The sequence below is a fragment of the Lipophrys pholis genome, assembly GCF_963383615.2.
Source record: "Lipophrys pholis genome assembly, chromosome: 4".
NCBI classification, from domain to species: domain Eukaryota; kingdom Metazoa; phylum Chordata; class Actinopteri; order Blenniiformes; family Blenniidae; genus Lipophrys; species Lipophrys pholis.
In genome coordinates, this window is record NC_137637.1 from 20,703,741 (window position 1) to 20,724,594 (window position 20,854).

The following is a 20,854-nucleotide window of genomic DNA, read 5'->3' on the forward strand; positions in this document are numbered from 1 at the left end:
TTTTTAGTCGAGTAAACCAAATGCAGAGCGCACAGTGGAGAACTGAGAGTGGACCATTTCCTACATAAGCCTGTTTTGAAAACATTCAATCTTACGAGCAACTGAGGCTATAGAGGAGTGACTGCCAATGATCAGCAACACTTACAAAATCCCACCGACATGTCCTAGTAAAATTTCAAGCCTAAATAAATCACAAGGTCAATGCAAAAAAAACAAAGAAAGAACCAAAATTACTCTCAAGCATTGTTTGTGTTGATTTAAGCGAAGTGAAAGTAAACAGTTTGCAGTTTCCATACCATCTGCTGAAGCTTTTTTTCCCCCACTTTATCCACCATGTGCTAGTCCCCCGTTCCTGAGCTGAAATGAGCTATTTAGTGTTTTTAAAGGAGTAATAAGACCGTCTGTGGTTCCTGTGGTTCAGACTTTGACGAATGCAGTGTGTACGGGACCTGCAGTCAGTCCTGTACCAACACCGAGGGCTCCTACACCTGCTCCTGTGTGGAGGGCTACTTGTCCCAGCCAGACAACCGCTCCTGCAAGGCCAAGAATGGTAAGTGCCCTCACACAGCAACAGGACTGGACGTGCACCAAATTGTCTGAAACAAGGTTACTTATGTCCATATTATATTTTCAGTGCCAGTGGACCGTCTTCCTGTTCTGCTGATTGCCAATTCCCAGAACATCCAGGCCACCTCACTGAGTGGCACCACGGTCCACAGTCTGTTGTCCACCAGCACTAAACAAACCACAGCCATGGACTTTATTTACGCCCAAGAAACCGTGTGCTGGATCCATGTTGGAGACACGCCCTCATCCACACACCTCAAATGTGCCACCATTCCCAATCTGAAGAGCTTTACAGAGGAGAGAGTGATCAACATCTCGCTCAGCCTGCACCGTAAGTACACCGCAGCAGCTTTGAAAGTCACATGGTCATGGTTTTAATGGCTTCAAGAGAAGAGCATGAGTTCACTTGCATACCACAACACATTATGATCTGAATAGACCAAAGATTTCATCAACATGACGCAATCTGTATACACACCCCTCAACGGCAGACTCGAACTGGTGATATTGTTGCTGTTATGTTGAATGAATTGTCTTTCATTCTTTATACAATATGCCTTTATTTGACCTGACAGGTCCTGTTAAGATCAAATATTTGTTTGGGAGGCTTGGCCGAGATAGCGGAAACAGCACGGCACACCGATTGTCACAGTAATTAACAATTGAAAGCATAAAATAATTGTCTGTATAAAATATTCCGTGAAGAAAAACACTTCCTGTACCCATTCAGGTATTTGTGATTGAGATGGAATTTCTGATGCGAGAAGGAAAGCATGCTTTATTGATCCCCTTAGGGAAATGATTTATTTGCATGTACACCATCGTAATAGTTAATCTTAACTGGGCATTCTCAGGACAGTGGGTTTCCATAATGCAGCACCCAGGGAGTTGGGGTTCAAGGGCCTTGCTCAGTGATAACCTGTCAGCTATGGGATCCGAACTTGTGCCCCTCCAATCCCAAGGCCACTTCTCCAGCCTCTCGGCCACCAATGCCGCATTACCTGTATGATATGGTGGGCCTCACAATCTGGAAATACGTGCACTTGGATTCAGATGTCTTCCTGTCTGACATTAAGTAACATTTTTAAGCCTCTCTTGTTTGTCTTTGCTTACTGTCATGATTTTCTCTGCCGATCAGACAGAGGAAGTCGATTTATTCCATAAGCCAACATCTGCAGCTGACCCTGGATCTTCTGTCTTATTATTCAGTTTGGCCATGATTACTGGTCTGTAAATTGTAATGTGGGACACTGCTTAACTTACATTTATAACAAAAATAATCTTTTTTTAGCAACTTTACAGCAACCTAAAGGAAAAGGGAAAAAAAGGAATAATGTTATGGTTGTATAAGTGCCTCTTTGAAAGTTAAACGTAAGCAGGTGAACAAAGAATGTCCAGAAATGGGGCCAAAACTAAACTGCCCATCAGTTCCTGTTGAATACACATGTCCTGAGTTTCTCTGTGCTTCCCTGCTTGGAGCACAGTGTTGTGAGTCGCAGCTATTATGGCAACATATTAAAACCAGCTGTGCTTTATTGTGTTTCAGATAATGCAGAATAGCCTTGTATTACGGAACACCGAGATGGAAAAACACATCTCGACCGAATGCAGATATATGTGCTTGCATGTTCTTAAATGTAAAGAACCTGCGGGTCAAAATCACCCACACCCACGTGCCGCTTGCACTGCAGCACTGCCTTCGCTTCAAACACTGCTTTCTTTAGTCATGCAGTGGTCTGCTTTCAGGCAGTTTGTGCTTCGTGAGTCAGAAGCAACAAAAAACAACAACCCCATCTTTGCAAAGCCAGCAGAGATGCCTTGCCGATCCTTGAGGGAGTTCACTAACAGCTAATGTGCTATCATACTTATCTGCGAAGATTAATGAAGACTTGGCTTTGAACCAAAGAAGCCCCTAATGTCTCCTCAGTCATTATGTTCATACTCCACTTTGTCCTGCTTTTTAACTCCAACCAGGAAAGACTGACTTGATAGGGAGATGTAATGATAAACAGTATGCACAACAGGGGAAGTTCAACAGATAAGGGAAGAGTCTTTGCTGATTACATATAGAGATTCCGTGGGTATCTTTGATATAATTTTAATTAGTGAATGAAAGAATAAATTAGAATGGCAGGAAGGTAAATAAGGCAAGCAAATTTATTTATAGGGCACTATTCGGACACTGAGGCAATTTACAGTGCTTTACAAAGAAAAGAAAGAAATATATTAAAGCTTTACAAAGAAATAGAAAAAACACATTAAAGCAAGCAATTAAGAATCTTAATATCAAACCAATAAGGGTATGAAATACTTTAAAACTTCTTATTCTCTCTCACACACTTTCATCCTTTTCATTGGATCAACTTTACTTTGCGCTTTTCCCATGCTGGCATTTGGCGTCTCAAACCAAGGACCTCTGATGGGCTCAGTGGAAAGAAGCATAGATGTTCTTTCTGATGACGAGTGGAGGCTCTTGGGATCTGAAGCTACAGCTGACAGCAGCGTGATAATGCACAGTTTTAACGGGAGGTGGAATATTTTCTCACAGAGGTCACACTGGTTTAACAGATAAAGGGAAATCCCTCCGTCAGCTGATGGAGGTTTGAGTAAAGGGTGAGAGGGGCATGTGAAGAACTCACTCTCAATGCAATGGGCAATGCAGTGATTTCAGAATTATACATCACAGTTGCATTCCTATTTTACCCTCTTCTTTTATCGTCTTTGCAAAGAAGCATTGTGTTCAAGCACATCTGTGCAAAGCACAACAAAACGTTTCCAGTCACATCTCAAAAAAATGATTTAGCGCTGCAGAAATACCTTACTCGGTACCTACAATCATTGACAGTGCAATGGCCGCATGATGACAGGAAGGCAGGTTTGTTTTCCACATGCATGCACAATGCGGCATAGCTGTCATTTGGAAATATACTTGCTGTAAACCAGATAATATCAGACAAAATCAGACCAGTGGAGATAATGCATGATGGTATATGTCACAGTAAAAAAAAAATCTCAAACCAGGACGAAAAACCTTTTTTTTTCTTATATCAGCGAAATCAAATATTTGTGGTTAACAGTCATAATGACAGTGATTAAAAATAAGAATGATTATTCCTGCTACAATAGTGCAGCTGTAACCAAAACCTCAATGGCTCAAAATTGACTCGCCAATTTGAGAAGCAGAAGAATTTGCAGGAAATTCCAGCTGCCTCAGCTGGGCTCTCCATGATGGTTCTTCACACACATGCACACCCACACACACTGCAGCACTTGTATTCAGCCGTACTGATTGACACATGTGTGCACTCCCACACAGCGACAAAATGGAGAACGTGCTGCATGGAGAAGCAAGGGCAGGATAAGAATAATGGATAATAAAGATGAATACCGTCGCAGTACTTGAAGGAGCTGCTGAAGGGCAGAGCACTTCCTCGCCTCAGTGATACTTAAGAAGGCAAAAGAGACAAATCAAAGTGAAATATATGTTGACACAAATTAAGTTTTAGTAAACTTTGTGAAATAAAGGCAACCATAAATCAGACACGAGTGCACCTTTCTCCTAAAAAAAATCAGTATGAGAAAGTATTGTTCTTCTAGATATGTAAAATGGCTTGGAAAGATATTGTAGAAGACCCGACCAAAGCGTACAACAAAAATTTTGAAAAAGGCTTTTTTTTGGGGGGGGGGGGGGGGTTGTTTTTTTTGTCTGTTTGATGGAACCATTTGCAACCATTATCCAGACAGCAGAGCTGAACTTTTGGACAGCCCACTCGCGTGTGAGTGTGACAGAATAGGAGGAGCAGGTCTATGCTCACAGTCAATATGGACGGAGCCAGCAACGACCAATGGCAGGGGTGAACACACAGGAAATGATGCACGTGTGGTTGGAGTGACTCATGACCTCAGTATGCCACGATGAGTTGTCCAGATGTGCCTCCACCTCTGTTGCACTCTCACTCTCTCTCTTTCATCACATTCCCCCTTTGAGGGTTTTCTTTTCTCTCCCTCGGTCCCACTTTCTACTTCCAAACTTTAGGAAGCACAAACACTCATTCTGTATTTGTTGCTGTTGTTAAACATGGCAGTCACTTAGAATGGCTAACAAACACACCACATCAAGCATCTGTCTCATTTCTTTCATGGTTCACAGCTTTTATAAAATGGGCTCATAAATTGCAGCAACACAGTTAAATACAAAAATGTAGATATTAACATAAAGGCCAAAGTACATGTGCTGGTATTCAGTTAGAAACCAAAGCTGAACTGATGATGGCAGCCAGTATAAAGTATAGGGGCGTGAATGTAGGTATAAAAAATGCTATTATAATCTGTGCAAACCCAAAGTGTCATTCTCATGGTTATCTAGTGGAAAAAACAGGATTGGTAAAGCGCCATTCTGTAGCATTTATCCTTGGAGTGTTGTAAATGTCTGCACAGACTTTGATGGCGAAGCATTCCCGAGCACTTCGTACATTTCAGTCTGGACCAAAGCGACCGACCTTCAGAACGATGGTTGTTTTGCTCGCATGAATAATACTGTGAATATTCAGATAAATTAAATATCTACTCATCAAATAAAAGTTCTGTTTAATGGAACAGTTAATTTAGTGGATTCAAAATACACAAATCCCTGTTGAAAAATGGATTTAAAGAGACGATTGGTCAGACAAGTGTAATATATTTCCAAGAATTTATGTTTTTAATGACTTCTCTCTGCAGTTTCTGCTATGGTAACATTTTAGAATTGAGACACACTTGTCATCCACTATTTATAATTAATCATTCGATGGCTACTTGCCCCGGAAAACATGATGTACTGAGATCTTTTCCTCTCGGAAACCTAGAAATGAAACCGAGGGAGATTTACATTAACTGAAGAGTAGGCATTGATGCTCAGCGCTCTGCACAGGAGCAGTCTGCATTGATCCCCGAGCTGTCACTTAAGCCTCCCTTCTCTCCTCGTACCTCGAGAGCCACAGTACCTGCTCCCCTTGCACAACGAGCTACAGTTTGCTGCTTAGGACAGACACTGGCCTGAAATCTCCTTAAGAGGTCATGTGCCATTAAAAGGCAAGCCAGTCAGCACATTTTCAAATCTTCTTTCCATTCAACACTTTGGTCAGCTTTAAGCCTCTCTCTCTCTCTCTCTCTCTCTCTCTCTCTCTCTCTCTCTCTCTCTCTCTCTCTCTCTGTATTATTTTACCCTCTTCCTTGCATTTTAGTTTTTGCCAGTGTAAAGTAATAAAATGTGGCCGTACAAATGTATGTAATTCACATCTACATATAGCCTGTTGCGCATATAATGTAGCACTAATGTGATAACTACACCTCCACTCTCCCGTAGCATTATTTAATTGACTTTGAAACATGCTCGCGCCTCTCTAGTGGCCCTGCCCATAGTCACTGGTGTGAACCTTTGTGTTGCATATCTTCGTGAGGAAATGTGGCGTAAATACGTGTTCTCGCAGCCCTACAGGGAGCAGAGAGACGAACAAGGAAACGTGTAGAAAATAAGTTGTTTAGGTTGAGGAAGAGTAAATGAATAAGGCAGCTGGTTCTGTTCCTTCAATTATGCTGTGGTGTTTTTTTTATAGCACAGTTTCAGACAGACAGAGCTGCAGTTAATGAATCCAGACTGTTTTCCCACCTCTGGGGAACAGACAAAGGGGAGGGATGAGGGGGATGATGCATGGTGGAGAAGTGAGAGAAGGAGAATGGGAGGAGATAGAGGAGTCTTTGGCCGTGCTGAAGCCGTTTCTGCTTCGCAGAAGGGCAGGAAAATGGAGATCATAAGAGTCAGACAGAAAGGGACGAGCATTTTGGTTTTCCTGCAGGTTTTCTGCATACTTTTCGAATATTGCACAATTCTTTGTTTTCTCCCCCCTCCGTTAACTCTGTTTATCCATTGCTTAATCGGAGAATCAGTGCGTTGTGTGGCAGCTGGAAGTATTTAAACAGAGAACTTTGTGTTAAAAAATTAAGAGCACCTTTGGGACTACGGCCCCTGATTCCCATAAACCTCAGAAATGCTGCTGCACAATGGCCAAGTTTCCTTAGTGGAAATCAGATCTCTCTCTCTCTCGCTCTCTTCCTTCTCCTCTGTCTTCTTTATTTTCTCACTTTGTCTTTCTTTTATTTGTCTTCTGATACATTTTCACTTTTATCTGTTTTCCACTTTGACTTGAATATTTGAAGCTTTTCTTTTTTTTTTCTTCTCCCGTCTCTTCGCTGGTCAGAAAAAATGTGTCCTTTTTTTCTTTACTCATATAGCTCCTCTGGAATCACAGGCAGATTTATTGGTCTGAAGCTTTCAGTGCGTGCACTTTTATTGTGCCCATACGCTGAGGAATCTGCTTCATCATTTCCCGAACTGAAGCTTTTCTTTCGTGGTTGGAGAAATCGATACTCTGCTCTGCCCTAAATCAGCACAGCGGTGCGTTCGCCCTGGTAAACACTCCACGTTGGACCACCACCCTTAGCACTGAGCGCCGAGGACCCCTACAGTACCACTCCCGCCCAACATGTGAAGTGTGTGTGTGTGTGTGTGTGTGTGTGTGTGTGTGTGTGTGTGTGTGTGTGTGTGTGTGTGTGTGTGTGTGTGTACGTGTGTGTACGTGTGTGTACGTGTGTGTGAGTGGGCCAGTGCCGAGCTTGTAGCAGCTGTGAAAATACGAGTCTTGTGGCCTGTGAATCCCTGCGCCCCACTCTCCCTCACTGACTTTTCCTCTTCAGCTCACAGGCACATGCATAGTTTTTATCCTTCATGCCAAGAGGAATATTTAAAGTTATTACTGCCAATGCTGGAAGACTTGCTTTCAAAATGTTACTTAAATTGGCTCCAGGAATTTTTTTAATATTTTTTTTTATAACACCATAACATAACCGTGTGAATGAGGTTCCTATGATGCACACATCATAATGGACCTCTGCTGTTCAGCCTTCTTTGAAACTTTGTGGATTTAAGCCCAGTTTGACTGTTTTTATTTGTGCTCACTCGTCTCATAGCAATGGTGTCAGTTGCAGCAAGCGTGCTGTTTTACTTGTATTTGGCATGAAAACATATTCGATAGTTATTGGAGAGAAATAGACACATTTTCATAGAGAGAGAGAGAGAGAGTAAGGAAAAACATTCAACATAAAACCAGTATTTATGCAGTCAATGTTGTAATGTTGTCTGTTTCCTAATCAATCTGCCTCCAGCGATATCCAAAGAAAACGCTTTAAACGCTCCAGTGAGAGTTACCCGTCGAACACTAAACATTAGCCTTTAGCTTTAACAAAGTTTGCCTTGGAAGAGTGAAAAGCAAAAGTGTCTATCAAGAAGAGTTAAACCGAACGACTGATGGATTTTCTTCGTCTGTTCACTGCTTGCGTCTGTAGCTCGGTGGGTCTAGAAGGGAAAAAAAGAAAGAAATGTTCCTCGTTTAATCATAAAGTGTGTCTCTACTTCTTTCCGCGGTCCAGTCAGTCAGACTTTGAAAAGTGAGCAGAAATACAGATTACATATACTGTATATCGTTTACATTGTACTCTGTTATAGGTGAAAGTACTGCTGTTAAAAAAAATATTTAAGTAGAAATTCAAAGATTTTGGGGCAAAAATGATAAAATAGTCACCGTTTGATTAAAATATATGTGTTATCAACTCAGAGACAATACCTAAAATGTGTGATGGCATGTAAGTCTGCAGATATAACTGGATTTCTATTTGTTCAAAAAAATGTAATAATAAGTTACAAAGCTGCAAATGAAAGGGCTTGGCTATTGACTCAGATGGCGGCTGTCGTGTGTTATGATTTTAAAAGTCGTTATGTTGTCATATCAATAGATTAATACAACTATAATGCTGTGATTGGGAAGCGAGCTGCTAACAGACCAACGTTGGCCACTTTGTTTGTAACAAAATGTTGTGACTAATTAAAAATGTAATTGTCGGCTGTGATTATTACTGATGTGTTGTGTCACATAAGCTTAATATCACACTTTGTATAGTATATTTTTCCCCTAAAAATGTATATAATATAAAGCCACTTTTCATCTCTATTTACTGGAGGTAAAGTGTAAATTTGCGAAGAAGAAAGACGAGGGAGAGAGGGAACCTGGGAGGAGGGTATATTAACTGAAGAGATGGGCATAATAACGTTTCATGTTACTGTTTTCACACTCGGTCAGATGCTCCCTCCTTTATGTCACTGACCTTAGATGTTCCATGAAATGAGTGTGGATGTGTGTGTGTGTTGTCCACTGCACAGAGTAGGTGTTTGATTTTCACTCCAGGGTGGGGCACTGGTCTTTCCTCGTGAGCGCAGGCTCAGGAAAATAAACCCAGTGGAAACCACAGGCCTCCCTTCACTTAGTTACCACGTTGGCAACATCACACTCCTCGCAGCAACAAACAGTCCGTCTCATATGTTGTCTCTCTGAGTAACTTTGAATGACGGGGACATTACGGAGACACTTGTTAATTTGGTGTAGCCCGTCATCTTGTTTCGTCAGTCAAGAAAAAGGACATGCATCCAGACCTGAAGATCTGTACTGTGTAAGAGGGTGTATGAAAAGAGCCGTGCAGGAGAAGCTACAGTGCAGTGCCGATTAATTAACCTGATCACATGCCTGTGAGTCAAAGCTGGAGCCCATCTGCTACAAGTACAGTATGTACAACAACATCACAGGTTTCAAGTCTAGCGCCGTTCCAAATGAATCAGCACGGGCGCCGAAATACTTCACTTTGTGCTTCATGTGTCCTGCCTCATCTTCCCTCCCCTCTCCTCTCCTCTGTACAGATGTGGAGCAGATGGCCATTGACTGGCTGACCGGAAACTTCTACTTCGTGGATGACGTGGATGATCGGATATTTGTGTGTGACAAAGACGGCCAGACGTGTGTTACTCTGCTGGACCAGGAGCTGTACAACCCCAAAGGCATTGCCCTGGATCCCACCATGGGGTCAGTTGGCTCTCCTATTCACTGTGTGATGTACAACAAAACACACACATGAACACACATGCAACTGATACCCCAGATATGCTCTCCGCAAGGAAATACTTTCAATGAACTCAGTCCCGTGACAGTGACTGAATGTCTGTCACCCATCATAGTTGATTAACTCCCGAAGAAAAATGGAAGTTTTGAAGTTGGTGTAAATTATCACAGATGTTGTGGTCTTGTTGAAACTCTTGCGTTAATGACAAGAGGTTCCAGGTGAATTCCCCAGGGTGTGTGTGTGTGTGTGTGTGTGGGTCTGTGTGTGTGTGTGTGTGTGTGTGAGTGTGAGTGAAAGGGAAAACATTTTTTATATAAATGTGAGACTGTGTACATGTGCACTCTGTTGTTCGAAGTTTCATCATTTTCAACATCCGCCGCCTTTATTGCTTCATCCAGTAAGAATATCCGGTGGATTGACTGAAGCTTTTTTATGGGTTTTATTGTCATCAGAGAAGATACAATGACAAAACTCATTTGTTGAGGAGCAGTTCATTAGTGACCTTAAACTCTATTTCACAACAAAAGACTTTTAATAACTATTATATTTAGTGTTAAATCTCTCTGTCATTGCAGGATTTATTTTTTTGTGGTTGAACTTTATAAGTGAACCACTCACTACAGATTCAGAGACCCTATGGCATTGTAATGTAATTACCTACAGGAAAGCTGGACTCGCTCAGGGTAAAAACATCACTCACGCCTGAACTCTTGTGCCTTCAGGAAGGTGTTCTTCACAGATTATGGTCAAATCCCTAAAGTGGAGCGCTGCGACATGGATGGCCAGAACCGGACCAAACTTGTTGACAGCAAGATTGTGTTCCCCCACGGCATCACGCTCGACCTGGTCAGCAGGCTGGTGTACTGGGCTGATGCCTATCTGGACTACATCGAGGTGGTGGACTACGAAGGGAAGAACCGACACACCATCATCCAGGGCCTGCTGGTGAGGAGAGCTGCGCTACACTCGACATCGCTCATTATTCCTGCTAAGCGGGGAGATAAGCTCCTTTGAATTTACTGTCTTCTCCCATGCTGTTCTCGGTGTTTTAAAAACTCTGGCGTGGTTTAGCGTTCCCTCTATGTATACAGTAACTATGATGCACCTTATGTGCCCCCTGTGAACTCCCGTAATGCATTCTTCACTGGTGAGTTATGATCAGGGAGGGGATGGTTGACATTTACCTTTTCATTAAATAGGCTGATTAATAGTGTCCAATACTGAGGCTGTTGATGTTGCAGCGCTGGCCCGGCGCAGTGGCTCTTAAACTTGTTACCATGACTTTTAATGTGATCTGCAGGGAAGTAATGGCTTTCATTTACTTACTGAGCCTGGAGGCACTGTCACACACACATACACACTGCTAACTACTAACCGTGTGTATGTGTGTGTGTGTGTGTGTGTGTGTGTGTGTGTGTGTGTGTGTGTGTGTGTGTGTGTGTGTGTGTGTGTGTGTGTGTGTGTGTGTGTGTGTGTGTGTGTGTGTGAGACTGTGCGTCCCTTTGACAGGCCATTATTACACATACATCCCTCACTGTAGACGTTAAAAACAAGTCTGGGTGTTGGACAGGGTGTTTCATCAAGAGGACATATATTTTCCAGCCCATTATGTGATAACATTTGAGTTCACATCAATATGAAATGTATGAAATTTTTCTTACGAGTCTGTGAGTAAAAGTGACCTGGTGCACCATCGTGCTTGAGTGACCCTGATGCTAATTAGTTTGTACTCTATTTATTACCTCAACATCGGTATTTCTCCCTCGTTTTGACAGGCGGAAACTATCTTGTTCGCAAGTTCTCTCTTTTGAAATTTGTGGGCTCTCTTCCCTCGGTCGCTGCTGGTAAACGCTCACAGGTTTGGCCACTTTGAAAAATGCTAGTTTCCAAGTGAGTGGCCGTTGTAAATTGTATATTGAGACACCTCGGGAAGTTTCAGTAAACAGTTTAACCACTGTTCTCCATCTCAGCACAGGGTTTATTAAAGTACAAGAAACAATAGCAGCAGTACTTCTTTTTTTTTTTGTGGTACTTTTACCAGTAAACACACCGTTACAAAAGCAACCATAAAAAAAAAAAAAAAAAAAAAAACAACAAGTGGAAAAGGCATGGGAGATAATTCATATCCTGTCCTGCTTTTGTAGTATGTTTGTCTTATATACGCACAATAAAAGTGTCTTCATATTGAAAAAAAAACGTACTTGCTAAAACAAAACACCACATAAGACAAAACGCTCTAACGGTTTGGATCTATTTGTCCCCAGTTCTTTATACAGCGGAGTTATTAGTTTAAATGATTGTGTATGTGCATTTTTACTCAATAAAACCTAACCACTATATGATAGTGATACAAGGACGTGGACAGCTTAAAAAAATAACAATGTCCGGAGCCACAGATTCACAGATTTTCACAGTTTGTGGCAATAATGCACTATTCTCGTATGTTTTTATCAAATAGAATAACACGGATCTGTCTCAGGGACAGACGTGAGACTGCAATCATTGGGCTGTTCGGAGTGGATTAGTTTATTGAATGCTCTCAGCTACAAAAAATATGTATATGTTAAAAGCGCTCATTGAAATACAAGAAAAGGCACTCTCGGCCCATAACATCAAATTGCACTTGAACAAAACTGTCATTTGTGATTCTTTCATCTTTTCTTTTCTGTTTTTCTTTTTTTTTCCCCATCAGATCGAGCATCTTTACGGGCTGACCGTGTTTGAAAACTATTTGTATGCGACCAATTCAGACAACGCTAATATGCAGCCAAAGACCAGCGTGATCAGAGTCAACCGCTTCAACAGCACAGACTACCAAGTAGTAACCAGAGTGGACAAAGGAGGAGCGCTGCACGTGTACCACCAGAGACGTCAACCTCCAGGTAGACACGCGCGCGCGCGCACACGAGCAAACTGACTTTAAATGGAGGTTCAAGAATTAAGACGTTAATATTGCCGGTATGTCCAGTGCGTAGCCATGCATGCGAAGTGGACCAGTTCGGGAAGGCTGGAGGCTGCTCCGACATCTGTCTGCTTGGGAACGGCCACAAGACCCGCACCTGCCGCTGTCGCTCTGGATTCAGCTTGGGCAGTGATGGCAAGTCCTGCAAAAGTGAGTAGGACTGCAGTGTGCAATAAACCGTGATTAACTTTCAGTGACTGCATGTAAACACATCTCTGCTGGAAAGTGGTCAAGCGATCACAAGACGTCCTCTGCGACAGCTGCCAGAATCGTGTCCACGTGTAGTTTCCAGCAGATAAAACAAAAAAGTGTTGTAATGTAAAGTTTAACACAATGGAGAGGGGGGGAAAAAAAAAAAGTTAATTAATTGATAACGACTCCACGATGGCTAGTGCACAGAAGTCAACGAGAAAACATAATCAGCGAAAAGTAATAAAGTGCGGGTCAATGAATATTTTCATTCTAAGTCTGTAAATGGTCTCGCCTTTATAACGGACACACAGAGATACAGTACATGACTTTATATAGCTGAGTCTGCTGCTGTGTTGCAGCCTAACTCGTTTATATTTTTAGGGCTGGGTTATATTCTAAAGTCATCCAGAGTTGATGTGTACATCCTCCCAAAATAACTAAGTGTAAACCGGAGAGTCACAGTGAATCAGCTCCACTGACCTCCAGCCGAGGCCGGTGAGTGCTGGATCAGGATGCAGCTCTCCCCTGGGCTCTACACCGGGGAAGAGATGTGAACAAAGTAGCTGAGCAACAGCATAAGTTCTGGCTCTCTTGACTCTGCTGACCCTCTCATAAAGCTATCAGCCTGATTCAGCTTATTCAGAAAACTGTTTAACTCTTCCACCTACCAATAATAGCATTATATCGATCTGCTTACAAAGAATGGAGTGTCCTTGAGAATGTCGCAGTTGATTTAAGTAAAGTCAACCTATCCTCCTCTGTCTTTGTCTCTCAATTAATTCTCACTTATTTCAAGTTTAGGCTTTTGTTGATCTTGCATTTCTTGTTTAATCAATATACCTAATTTACAGGGAGAAAGAAAGGCATCAGCATGATGAAGCGGCATCAATTTTTTTAGCCGAGAAAAACCGCATATGGGCAGCTGTAATGTGTGACTGTATATGGGTGCAGATCTGTTTTTAATTTGTTTTCATGTTTTGTTGCAGAACCCGAACACGAGCTCTTCCTGGTGTACGGTAAAGGTCGTCCAGGGGTAATCAGAGGCATGGATATGAACGCGAAGGTGCCAGATGAATACATGATCCCGATTGAGAACCTGATGAACCCCCGCGCTCTGGACTTTCATGCCGAGAGCGAGTTTATTTACTTCGCTGATGCCACCAGCTACATCATTGGACGCCAGAAGATTGATGGAACGGAGCGAGATACGATCCTGAAGGAAGGTAGGACGCCAGCAGCTGTTTTAAGAAACACAAGCAGAGTTTCCAGCAAGTTGTTTAATGAAAGGTTTGTAGGCTGATATTTACTTTTAGTAGTTTTTTTCTGAAATTATCTTTCAACAAAAGGCACAAAATCCATGAATCCATGAGAGTAAATGTGCTTAAGCACACACAGACGCACACATTTAGCAGTCAATTAAAAAGCATGTGTGTGCTTTTTCACAAACCTGGTGTAATCTGAGCAAGCACAGGGAGAACATTCAAACTCCAGAAAGTCTCAAACCTGGAACACATTAACCTCTACGACACTGTGACATCTACTTCAAAACTGGGTAAATGATAAGTTCAAATCATAGTAATAAAAAAACTATTTTGCTTCCACACCTGTCACTGTCCATATCCTTTCTCTATATTTCTTCATATTCTTTCTTTCTTCTCACCAACTGTTTGTGTTTGTTCCAGGAATCCACACAGTCGAAGGAATCGCTGTGGACTGGATGGCTGACAACTTGTACTGGACAGATGATGGGCCTAAGAAAACCATCAGCGTGGCTCGGCTTGAAAAGGCTTCACAGACTCGCAAAACCCTGATCGAGGGGAAAATGACTCACCCCCGTGCCATTGTAGTGGATCCTCTTCATGGGTAATATGGACACAGAAATAGACGGAGGGAGGAGGTTTTGTACTTTTGTGTCAGTGAATCACTAGAAACCCCTTCCGAATTGCAGAGAAGACAGAATTGTAGAGAGATACAAGTGGAAGGTAGCAGACGATATAACGCTGACGATGAGTCGGCTGGTTAATGAAGTACGGTGTTTGTGTGCATGTGTGCATACGTGCATGTAGTTGTTTGTGGTAATGCAAGGATGCAAGCATAAGAGATAATGATGGGTGGTAATTTCTGGAGATGTGGGTGATGACTCAAGTGAAACAGATTATGCTTTGTCAGTCGCTTCTCAGGAAAATCACGTTCCTGTTAACACTTTTTCTCTTTAAGATACCCAACAAAGCCTTTTATCCTTCTTCCCAGTGTGCTTGGTCGACCATTGTGATGGTTCCCTTTTTGATTACACTCTGTGAGTGTTTTCACTTGCAGGGATGTGTCACTCTTTCAAATCTCCCTGTGCATAGACGTTTCTTATTGATGAGACCTCCTGGACCCTTTACCAAGAGCACGCATCATCATAAACACACACACACATACACAATCTGTGGATTGCCCGTGGCAGGGTGATGTGCGTCCGCACACTTCCCAAGGGAAAGGCTCTCACTTTCACTAATGCCTGCAATCAATCAGGCTCAGAGGAAAACGCAAAGACTGGGAGAAGATTGCAGAAAGGGAAAAAGACAGATGGAGAAAGAAAAATAGAATGGTAATACTTGTGTCAATCATAATCCAGTGAGGGGTGAATATTCTGGTTTTTGCACAATGTTGGAGACAGCCGATGCTCGGCGGTTCTGCAAAGATCAGTGGTTCAGACAAACATTAGTGTTCCGATGAGCAGATCAACGGAGAGACACTACGGATCCTTCTCATGTAATACTCAGAAAATTGTGGGTGCTTCAGGGCAGCAATCAGGGGAATGCCTTCCCTAATACAAAAAAATCCTAAGGATGCCCCCAAACAAATGTTTTCCAGTCTTGGTATCACTATTGATTAATTCGGTTTCCCTCTTACCTTCTCAGCTGGATGTATTGGACAGACTGGGAGGAGGACCCTAAGGAGAGCAAGCGTGGCAAAATAGAGCGAGCTTGGATGGACGGTTCCAACCGAAATGTGTTCCTCACCAGCAAAACAGTGCTGTGGCCCAACGGCCTGAGTCTGGACATCCCACAAGGCATCCTCTACTGGGTGGATGCCTACTACGACCGCATTGAGATGGTCTACCTCAACAGCTCTGGACGCAAGGTCAGAATTATGGAATTGAGGTCCTGGTGCAGGGCAGTTCAGCTGGGTCACAGGAAGGTGTTACCCCAACGAGGCTGGAAAAGCTGCGAGTGCTCACAAGGATTGAGCCTTAAAGCAGTGGTATTGTGTGGGTGGTCCATCAGTGTAGTGCAATAAACTCTGCGGCCTTGAGCTTCTCAGTGTAGCAGCTAAGTCAGATTTCATTTTGTGTGTTCAGTGATTTATGTGTTGTTCATATTTGACTGTGGTTTTTGTGTTTTCATAATCAAGATGAATTAATGCTCCAGTTTATATTAGATTAAACTCTGTTTAAATATTGCCACACTTCCTCTACAAAAAAAACTAAAACAGAAAAGGACATTCTAATCCCAGTCAATTTATGACCTGCATTTTGTACGGTTATTGCTTCAGCATTCAGGGAGTTCAAATGGCTGTGACTAACTGGGGCTCGCAGCAAAATCTAATTTAAATGTTAACTGATAGAAAACAAATGAGGTCATCTCATTACACTGTCTCCAAATGAATGAATACAAGCATACTTTGAGCTCTAATTCTGGAAAAGGTTGACAATGGTGAGTGTGTAGGCTTTTGTAAAAAAAAACACTCTTTACCGTCTTGTTCTTTCCTCACGCCATCAGACGGTGTATGAAGGTCAGGAGCTGAACCACGCCTTCGGCCTGTGCCACTACAAACACTTCTTATTCTGGAACGAGTACCGGAGTGGCAGCATTTACAAGCTGGACACCACAACAGGCACAGCCAGTCTGCTGCGCAACGAGCGACCGCCCATCTTTGAAATCCGAATGTACGATGCTCAGCAGCAGCAAGGTATCGGGGTCCAATGTTCCATTTCACAGCCATCCGTGCATGTTTACTCAGGAATATATTCAGTGTTTCTATGCACATGAAGCACACAGCTGTGTTCATAAAGTCTCACTGGTATCTGAATTCGCTTTCATTCCCTTTTGATCATCTACAGGCTCAAATGCGTGTCGTGTGTACAACGGCGGCTGCAGCAGTCTGTGTCTGTCCATACCAGGAGGCAGGCAATGTGCCTGCGCAGAAGACCAAATACTGGACCCAGCCGACAATGCCAGCTGCAAAGGTAGGTACAAACACTGAACGTGTTGGTGTAAGTGGCAGACGGGAATTTCTCACGACACTGATTTTGCTCCATTACACATACAAGGTCTTATTTCCTGTATGTCTGGCAAGATGAGTCAAGCACCGTGACTGTGTCTGTGTGTTTTGTTAAAACTGTTTGTCTTGAGACACTTGAAACACTTCAAAAAACGTATGAACACAAGAGGAGGGTCTAGCAGCAATTCAGTGTCAACAGTTTAATTAAAAAAAGAAAATCAAGTAAAACTACAATTTTGTGTCTGTCTTACAAGTCTGTTCTTTTTTGTTTTTATTTTTCCCTCATAGTTACACAAAGTCAAAGATTCAATGTGTGTCAAGGTCTTTATTATAGAACCCATTTTTATGCAATAACTAGTTTGCTTTGTCTCGGCTTAGTTTAAGTCAGATGGATTTGACCTGATTATTGTGTTTTTCCTGAAACTCTCCTAATTTCCATTGAGTTACAGAACTTGAAATTCCAAAAACGGATATTTCATGAACTCTTTGCCACATTGACTTTATTCTTTGTTTCTCCTTCACAGCCAACCCATCATATATACCCCCTCCTCAGTGCCAGCCAGGGGAGTTTGCCTGTAAGAACAACCGCTGCATCCAGGAGCGTTGGAAGTGTGACGGAGACAACGACTGCCTGGACAACAGCGACGAGGCTCCTGAGCTTTGTTGTACGTTACTGCACGCACGCACGCACAAACACAAACTATCTTCATTGACATGGTGCATTCCCTTACTCTAATCTCTGCAACTAAGTGCTTTAGCTTTATCGTAACCCTAGAAAAGCATTTTAGCACACCTTACATTTTAGGCTCTAAAGGTTAGTCACATGATCCCAAAACTATAGTTTACTCCTTCCTTCTGGGCCACAAAAAGACAAAAAGACAAAAAGTCAAAAAGACCAAAAAAATGCCAAAACACTAATATTGTTCTTTCACATGTTTGGAGGATATCACGTAGAAAGTTTGCTGCAGACTTTAAATTCAGCCATTACTCAGTCCCACTCAAACTCTCACTATAGCAGTAACCTCACCTTAACCACAACCTCATATGAAAACACGTTTTCACTTTGTGAAGGACAACAAGGCTCCACATTGTGAGGTGGGTATGGATGCCGATTTAGGTCCCCGCAGCAGTAATACATATGTACACACTGAAGGTCAATGACCTCTGCTGGTCTTATTTTGGCTTTTCTGGTGTGAGAATGGTATGAGAGACCCGATCTGGAATCTACCGAGGGTATATTTGTATGCGTGTCTATGTGGGTACTCAGTGTGTGAGTGTCTGTGTGTTTGTGCAAGCAGGAATGTAGCAATTTCTGTGGATCTGGAAAAGCTCTCTCTCTCTCGCCCTCTCTCTCTCTCTCTCTCTCTCTCTCGCCCTCTCTCTCTCTCTCTCTCTCTCTCTCTCTCTCTCTCTCTCTCTCTCTCTCTCTCTCTCTCTCTCTCTCTCTCATTGTCTTTCTTTCTGTCTGTCTTTTTGTGGTCAGAGTGCAGACATATTTCTGTTCCAGACAAAACAAACCCCAGTCCAGGGCGGCTAGAATATCTGCCCTCTCTTTTATTCATTTGCACCTCACATGTCTCTTCTCTTTCACCTTTCCATTCCCCCAGCTCCACACATGGCTTCTCATTTTCCTCCCGTTTCCGTTTCGCCTCTCAATGCACCCTTTCTTCTCCTCTCCAGACCAGCACACTTGTCCCACTGACAGATTTAAGTGCAAGAACAATCGCTGCATCCCTCTGCGCTGGCTGTGCGATGGGGACAACGACTGTGGGAACGACGAGGACGAATCCAACACCACCTGCTCAGGTACATAAACATACTCCCACACAGATATCTGACAGGCCTGTTTTTGTCATTTCTACAAAATGTCAGCTCTCCCTTGTTGCCTTTCAGCCCGTACCTGCCCACCCAATCAGTACTCGTGTGCGAGCGGCCGCTGTATTCCCATTTCCTGGACGTGTGACCTGGATGATGACTGTGGCGATCGCTCAGATGAACCTGCCTCCTGCGGTTGGTCGAAATTTGCTTTGTCTCTTATATTCTATCTATTTTGTGCAGATTGTTTTGGTATAAGAATGTACCGTTTTGAGAGTGCCTAATGGAACTTCTCTATATCCACAGCTTACCCCACCTGTTTCCCGCTCACTCAGTTCACCTGTAACAATGGGCGCTGCATCAACATCAACTGGCGCTGTGATAATGGTCAGTGTCGAGTTGTTATTTTCTCCTCCTGTTGTCCAGCGTGTTGTTGTGCCCCAGCAACTCCTCTTTTTCGTTTGTCAACATTTAGCTGTGCACGTTTGGCCACCAGCCTTACATTGGCATATGCTCGCCTTTATTTTTTGTCTTGTTGTGCATTGACGTGTATGTGTGTGTATGTGCGTGCATTTTTGTTTTTTTTTGTTGTCCCGTGTTGTGCTGTTCGCCCACTCTGCTGTCTTCCATTGGTTCTGTCTTTCAGAAAAGGATTGTGGGGACGGCTCTGATGAGTTGAATTGTCCAAACCTGACCGGTTAGTGCATAGATCAACATGCACCACAACAGCCATGTTGCTAGAGTAGCTGTAGGACCGGCTGGGCAGGCTGAGGGTCAGGGCTGCTTTTTCTGCTGATTGAACGTGGTCACAAGCTGAGGCTGAAAACTGCTGCCAGTCATCGAGGGTGCTGCACAGAAATTTAAAGCTAAATACGGTTCAATCATATATTATTCAGCGAGCTCAACATATTGAAATCCCAAAGTGCAGGTTTTTGTATTTGTGAATTAATAAAGCCTAATTTAATTTTGTGTCGATTTACCACCCTGCCAGGTTGAATTTAAAAGAAATTGCTTAACTGCCAAGTCAATATTCTCCCCTGATGACTATGCAGTGTACAGTGTACTTAAAGATTTACATTAGGTTGCATTCAGGTACTCAAAACGCTTTGCTGCCAAGCTTAATGTATCAGCGCTGGGTACATTCCCTCATGGTGCATGGTCTGATCTATGCAGTTTCTGTCATTACTTCTCATCTCTCATATTCTCTTTCTTTTGCATTGATTGTTTTCACTGTCTCTGTGTTAAATGTAGAAAAATACAAGCTGTCTTAACTATATGTTTACACACACACACACACACACACACACACACACACACACACACACACACACACACACACACACACACACACACACACACACACACACACACACACACACACACACACACACACACACACACATTTTTATATATAGTTTGATATATTCCCTGGGAGACTGCTGTCACCTCATGATATGAAGGTGAGTGTTGCCTGATTGCGTTTATTTTTCAGATAACGACTGTGGGGACAACAGTGATGAGGCGGGCTGTAGTCACTCCTGCTCCAGTGCTCAGTTCAAGTGTAACAGCGGCCGCTGCATCCCAGATTACTGGACCTGTGACGGAGATAATGACTGTGGTGACTACAGTGATGAGACCCATGCAAACTGCACCAATCAGGGTCAGTACCTCAGCCTGCTAATCTGTACCGGCTTATTATATTTAGTAACAGATAACAATTTTGTACAAACGATAGAAATACATAGAAATTTGGGATTTTAAAAATCCCTACATGTAGACCGTTATGCCACTTTCTATTCCAAGTTTTACTTTTTATGCATCTCTCTTAAGCAAAGATGGCATACCTGTCAACCCTCGTCTGACTGGATTGAACACATTTGTTTAGATTTCCAATGTCAAAAAAGTGTTTTTGTCCCTTTTTCCAGGATCATTTCATTATTACTGAGAGTTTATGATATTACCTAGAAAGTCATCTGGAAAGACTCATATCTGTTCAAAGCTATTTTTATAGGCATTTTTGTCATTTATGAATTTTCTCGATATCATAAATGGTTAATGCTTCACTTA

At 42.6% G+C, this 20,854-nt stretch overlaps 1 protein-coding gene across 1 annotated transcript in view; it reads left to right on the plus strand.

Moving 5' to 3' along the window:
• Positions 1 to 20,854, plus strand: part of LOC308108061 (low-density lipoprotein receptor-related protein 1-like) — an 86,986-nt gene that overhangs the window by 30,410 nt on the left and 35,722 nt on the right. The window contains exons 6-21 of the mRNA XM_080460733.1: positions 422 to 550; positions 635 to 898; positions 9,350 to 9,512; positions 10,272 to 10,494; positions 12,242 to 12,431; positions 12,518 to 12,661; positions 13,690 to 13,926; positions 14,386 to 14,566; positions 15,610 to 15,832; positions 16,471 to 16,660; positions 16,812 to 16,937; positions 17,497 to 17,637; positions 18,653 to 18,778; positions 18,866 to 18,982; positions 19,094 to 19,174; positions 20,280 to 20,447. Coding sequence (XP_080316859.1) covers positions 422 to 550; positions 635 to 898; positions 9,350 to 9,512; positions 10,272 to 10,494; positions 12,242 to 12,431; positions 12,518 to 12,661; positions 13,690 to 13,926; positions 14,386 to 14,566; positions 15,610 to 15,832; positions 16,471 to 16,660; positions 16,812 to 16,937; positions 17,497 to 17,637; positions 18,653 to 18,778; positions 18,866 to 18,982; positions 19,094 to 19,174; positions 20,280 to 20,447 — 2,703 coding nt within the window. The remainder of the gene's footprint in view (positions 1 to 421; positions 551 to 634; positions 899 to 9,349; positions 9,513 to 10,271; positions 10,495 to 12,241; positions 12,432 to 12,517; positions 12,662 to 13,689; positions 13,927 to 14,385; positions 14,567 to 15,609; positions 15,833 to 16,470; positions 16,661 to 16,811; positions 16,938 to 17,496; positions 17,638 to 18,652; positions 18,779 to 18,865; positions 18,983 to 19,093; positions 19,175 to 20,279; positions 20,448 to 20,854) is intronic.